The sequence below is a fragment of the Aplysia californica genome, unplaced genomic scaffold (assembly GCF_000002075.1).
Source record: "Aplysia californica isolate F4 #8 unplaced genomic scaffold, AplCal3.0 scaffold00634, whole genome shotgun sequence".
Taxonomy (NCBI): Eukaryota; Metazoa; Mollusca; class Gastropoda; order Aplysiida; family Aplysiidae; genus Aplysia; species Aplysia californica.
The window spans coordinates 99453-105751 of NW_004797904.1; the positions used below are offsets into that span (position 1 = coordinate 99453).

General features: G+C 37.8%; 1 protein-coding gene across 1 annotated transcript; it reads left to right on the forward strand.

The window, feature by feature from the left end:
* Positions 1–2779: 2779 nt before the first annotated feature.
* On the forward strand, positions 2780–6299 carry LOC106013045 (neurotensin receptor type 2-like). Its single transcript, XM_013087746.1, has 2 exons — positions 2780–2898; positions 5219–6299. The coding sequence occupies exons 1-2, from the start codon at positions 2780–2782 to the stop codon at positions 6297–6299; spliced, it is 1200 nt and encodes a 399-aa protein (XP_012943200.1).

Consider the following 6299-nt stretch of genomic DNA (forward strand, 5'->3'; position numbering starts at 1 on the left):
TTCATAGTACAAGAGCATGTTTTCTAGAATTATTACGGATAATTTCATTTCCATTAAATATAAAAATTAATAAATAAAAAATAAACAAAAAATAGATAGTTATATACGAACGATAGATATTTGATTGGATAGCAGCAAACCACCAAACACACCAACCATGGTTCCCAACAACCAACCACGTTTAAAAGAGAGTGGAGGGCAGGGCAGTATTCTGCAAAGCACAAAAATCTTCTCTAGATCAGCTCACAATCGCAAAAATTGTGGGGATGGAGAATGTTGGTGATGTTCGGTTATTGGTTTGGGAGCGAAAAACGAGATTTCCAAACAAAGTCATCTAAGATCGATAATCAAAATCACTCAATCTCAAAATCAAAATGTTATAACTTTATATGTGAGGCAGCGTGGTGGAATCGGGCTCTCGTCAAAATAATGAAAGTGAAAAAACTTGCATTTTTCCGCAGGTTTGTGAATTTTAATCAAATTTTTGTTTTTTGGCTCAACACCTTTCATGTCAATTAAAGAATTTATTTCTGTATGGATTTTCTGAAAAACGTTGATTAAAGGCACAAAAAAATGTAAATTTTCAGTTACCACAGGCTTTTAAGCTAAGGAAATAACCAACCTTAGGCGGCCATTTTCTCACAAATTTTACCTCTGAAAACAGATAACCCCCACCTCCTTCAATTGCAAATATCTCGACTTGTATTCAAGATAAAGGGATACTTTTTTCATCCAAATAAAGACAGGTGAGCGAGCTTTAAGATGATACCAATAACTCTACATGCCCAAAAGTTAACGAGAGCCTGATTCCACCACGCTGCCTCACATAAGAAGATTCATAAAACAGAAGTTGTGCTCTTTTTACACATAAACTTATCCCAGATCTCAAGTCTCGGTTTTCTTGAATTTGGCTGTCAGGGCCAACCCAGGGTGAAACAGATACAACGGACTGGCCCAAAGACGCAGATACTCATTATAAATAAATCATTATCTCTACACGGGAAACGACCTCACGTCTTCTGCACGCCACTCTGCAGTGCCTCACTGCTACACTACAGACTCCGGTATCAAGGTTTTTGAAAGGGAAGAAATCAGGAAAAAGAAATTAACACAAGCGTCTCTTTCATAATCTACGAGGCTCAAGCAAAGATAATTATAATGTCCATTTTTCTCAAACGAGATTTCAGCAACATCTACAACGTTTTTTTGGTTAAAACTAATTAAATAGCATAGATGTAACACCCTTATCAACTAAAGTATTGTGTATCCAATGTTAAAACATTAAAACAAATGCGAATGACAAAAAAGCATTGGGGCAAATCAGATGCCTACTGCATAATGAATCATAGATTTGTCTGTTTTAAAACGGGCTAAAAACTAACTGCCTCTGTTTTTACTTTTGTTTTGTTTTTATTATTTTTTATCTTCTTTTTTTTTTCTCTAAATGGTGATAACACCCTGGCTTTTTTTATGTGCTGAAATCTTTATTTTCACGTCCTCAAGGATATTTAACAACTTTTCAAAAAATAAAATCAGCTAAGAAAATTTAGTAAACTAAAAGTTATCAAATCATATTAGATATGAAGCAGGGTAAGATAAAATTTTATGTAAGTCACCGTTAAGATCATCAAATGTAATTAGGTCTGATTTTATACTTTGAGACATGCCTGAATAAGCGGTCCTAAGTGTAATATACACGAGATACAAGATGTTATGTTATCTTAAAACCATAGACCAGGTCTTGCTTTTGGTTTTAGCTCTCAGTCAAATTTTTCAGAACATTAATAGCAATACCCAAATATTCCTTAACTTTTTGCCACCCTAGAAATACTAAGTTCTATCTGCTCAGTACCTAGTTTTTGGAAATTTGACTTTAAAAGAGTTGAGTTTTACAACATCAAGTTTTTTATTATTTTGACAAGGGCTCCTAATAATCGTATTATTTTGATAGAGCAGGTGGAACATTGGTTTCTGACCTCATGGTCTTAGTAACTCAAAACAGCCAAAAATGTCGGATAGAAATGAGTAATTCTGAGTAAGCATTGTAGCACCGCATTAACGGAGAGTTTATCTCGATTTCAAGTCTCTCACTCAAAAAGAAGCTTCTCCTTTTTCTTGTAAACTTTAGCTCATTGAGAACTTGCTCTTTTGGAGAAACTTAAAAAAAAGAGATATTACCTTGTTATGTGCACATTTTTCCTTTCTTTTTTTTGTCTGAAACTTTAATGAGGCAGGCAAAAATATGCATACCATGAAGTATTGTGCAATTTTATGTCTTTGATTTGTGTTCGAAATGTGCTGCAAAATTTCCTTTGGTCTGGTGTTGGTTGGACTTGTACGTCATCTTCCTCCTTAAAGAGAAAATAGAGAAAAGATATGAGAAAAGTAAAGCTGGTAGGTCTTAAACAAAAATATTAAAAACAGCAACCATAAAAATCAGCTACAGCACGAGAGAGAACAAGTTAGATTGTTTGTTTTTCGGGTTCTTTTTGGTGACTGTTTTTAATCTTTTCTCGTGAAGAAGTTGAAGCAGCAGTTAAAGCACCGACGAAAGGAAAATCAGGAGGAGTGGATAACATCCCAAGAGAATTAATACAGGCAGGGGGAAAGGACATGATAAGCGCTCTGACTGTCCTCTGCAACAAGATCTGGCAGACAGGAAAGTGGCCAACCCTATGGTTAAAATCACTAGTGATTACACTCCCCAAGAAAGGTAACCTGCAACTATGTCAGAACTACCGCACCATGAGTCTAATAAGCCACCCCAGTTATGTTGAAGATGATGCTGAACAGATTGAAACCACAGGCAGAGAAGATCATTGCCGAAGAGCAGGCAGGCTTTAGAGCAGGGCGCAGCACAACAGAACAGATCTTCAACCTCAGGATACTGTGTGAGAGGTACCTCCACACCAAAAAAACCTATACAATATCTTCGTGAATTTTAAAAAGGCCATCGACAGGATCTGGCATGCAGCCTAATGGGCAACCATGAGGAAATAAAACATATACGCCAACCTGATCAACGTCATACACCAACTATATTACAAGGCCTCCAGCGCAGCGTGGGGGCTTGGTTCAGGACAACGGTCGGGGTGAGGCAAGGTTGTTTGCTTTCTCCCACTCTCTTCAACATTTTCATTGAATGAATCATGACTGACACTCTGGAAGACCACAATGGAACAATCAGTATTGGAGGCAGGACAATCACAAACTTTCGTTTTGCCGATGACATCGATGGATTAGCAGGAGAAGAACAGGAGTTCGCCACACTAGTGGAGCGGCTGGACACAACCTCAGCAGCCTACGGCATGGAGATCAGTGACGAGAAAACCAAGCTAATGACCAATAACACATGATGGCACCAACGCGAGCATCAAAGTCAGAGGCGCGAAACTTGAGACCGTCAACATCTTCAAATACCTTTGATCAGTCGTCTCAGATGAAGGCTCAAGACCAGAAATTCTCTCCAGAATCGCGCAAACAACAGTTGAGCTGTCAAAACTGAAGCCTATTTGGAGGGACAGAAACAGCACGTACAACTAAGAAATCAGACTAATGCGCTCACTGGTCATCTCAATATTTTTATACTCCTGCAAGTCGTGGACACTGACAGCAGAATTAAAGAAAAAGATTCAGACAACAGAGGTGAGATATTACCACTGACTCCTTGACATCTCATACAAAGACCACGTTTCAAATACTGAAGTACGAAAGAGAATCACCAACGTAATGGGGCAGCATGAAGATCTACTGACTACAGTGAAGAGTGGAACATTAAAATGGTATGGGCATGTCACAAGATCCACAGGACTTTCCAAAACAATCCTGCAAGGAACCGTACAAGGAAAGAGAAAGAGAGGAAGGTAGAGAAGGAGATGGGAGGACAACATTGCAGAGAGGACAGGAAAGACGATGGGTGACAATCTGAGGAAAGCAGAGGACAAAAATAGATGACGAGAGCTGGTTTTCAGATGCAGTGGTGCCCCCACAGTTGCCCCAACCACGGGATAGAAAAAGAAGAAGAAGAAGTATTTAATCTTTTCTCTGCACAGTATCCTTTTTTCGTCTATATTGCTGATTATTGATCATTTTATTTATTTTGTGACTATCAAGATTGGTTTTTTTTTAGTACAGTTTCCAATTTTCTCCCGTGTTTCTTGTGGGTTTCGGAACTGCTGTCCTTCAGTATATTTCGTTTATATAAAAATAGCATGGTAACGTTATCAAATATGTATAAAATGTATATACCCTGTTGAAGAGTGCTCAGTCATGCACAGTGTACCAAAGTCATACCAAGACCCACACAGAATGTCTCTGAAGAATTCTTGGTCCCAAATTATAGCAGGACAAAATACAACAGTTCTCAAAAAGCCAAACGCCGAGAGATTGGTTTCTAAATTCAAAAGGACTCAATCAATTTCGCTGAGATTGCCATGCTATCAAAATGTTTGATTTCAGAATCACAAAGGCATTGGTTTCTTTTGAGTTGTCCTTAGGAAGCATAGAGTTGGTGCGACAACAAAAAAAGCGCTACAGAATACTTCGAAAATGTCGCTGAAGAATTTCTTGACCTCATGGTCTTAGTAACTCAAAACGACGATAACTGTAAAATAGAACTTTACAATTCTAAGGTAGCTCAATGCTCAAAATATGAGAAACATTCAGTCATATTGCTTGTTTATTTAGTGGGCCTCAGGCTAAGCCATAAGACTTTTAGTCATTTTAACTCTTATTTTTTCCTTTATTTTAAGAATATTGCATGTTAGTCATCTAGCTCATCGTCAGGTACTGACGGAGGAACTTATTATTATTATTATTATTATTATTATTATTATTATTATTATTAATATTATTATTATTATTATTATTATCATCATTATCAATATTATTATTATTATTATTAATATTATTATTAATATTATTATTATTATTATTATTACTATTGTTATTATTATTACTATTTTTGTTATTATTATTATTATTGTAGTTATATTATCATTATTGCCGATTGTGGTGTTGTTGTTGTTGTTGCTGCTGTTTCTGCTGCTGCTGTTGTGGTGGTGTTGTTGTTGTTGCTGCTGTTGCTGCTGCTGCTGCTGTTGTTGTTGCTGTTGTTGTTGCGGTGGTGGTCGTCTTGTTATCTATTAAAATATGTCTATAGGTATAGACATATCATATGAAATGTTCTCACGTTCTTTCGCTTCTTCCTATAAAATAGGCGTGACTGTGAGACTTCACTTTTGTGGAACCAGCAGCTTAAGATATCAGAAATGTCTTCGATAGACTACAGCCACACTCCATTGTTTGAACAAGACAAGGAACCTATGATAGACGAGGGTGTCTTCAACGTTTTAAACATCGTTATCTATGTCGTTGCCCTAGGAATAATCTGCTTATTTGGCATTATATTCAACGCGATCAACATTTACGTGTTTTTCAAGCAAGGATTCAAAGACACCGTCAACATCACTCCTTTCAGTCTGGCTGTTTCCGATATGGGAAATGTAGTAACGCTCCTGTGGATGAGTGTCTGCTTCAACCCTTTGTTCGCCCAATCTATTCTGCCTGTGGTTTATCATGACCTGGCCTATATAACATCTGGGTGGCCTCACACTATTTTCGCGCGGATCTCCAGCCTGATCACAGCCTTCGTCACATTTGAGAGGTGTCTGTGTATCGCTCTGCCCCTCAAAGTGAAGACAATCATAACACCGAGACGTACTATTTACGTAATTGTTAGCATATACATAGGTTTGGCTGTTTGCGCTGCTCCTGCGTTCTACTCTGTCAGTCTGGGGCCAAAACATGATTCAGAAGTAAACATGACCATGTTAGGAGTAGTTTATATCCCCAACGGCGTTTTTATTGAGGGTATATCTCTTTACATCAGCGCTTTCTCACAGGTTGTTTCATTCTTCTCAGTAATCGTGTGTACGGTAATCCTTGTCCAAAACCTTCTGATCAAATCAAGATGGCGCAAGTCGAGTTCCAGCACCGCAAAGCAGGAATCTGTATCGAATAGAGACATGAAAGTTGTGAAAATGGTTGTGTCTATTGCCGGTATCTTCATAGTTGGTTTCTCTCCCAGTGTTGCCAACATCTTTACGATGTTGGCCATCCCAGATTTCAACTATTACGGGGAATACCATCATATCTATGTGATCGTATGGGGTATAAGTTTTCTACTGGTAACGACAAATTCAGCGGTGAATATATTTGTGTATTACTACATGAGTTCGAAATTTAAAGAAATTCTCGACGACACGCTCAAAAAAGTGAGAGGGAAATGTTGTGTGTGA

What these genes read in the sequence shown, in the direction of transcription:
- LOC106013045 (XM_013087746.1), top strand. Translation starts at nt 2,780, where the DNA reads ATGATGCTGAACAGATTGAAACCACAGGCAGAGAAGATCATTGCCGAA. An exon ending in CTCAGGATACTGTGTGAGAG is followed by an intron (nt 2,899 to 5,218) that starts GTACCTCCACAC and finishes CCTATAAAATAG; the next exon opens with GCGTGACTGTGAGACTTCAC.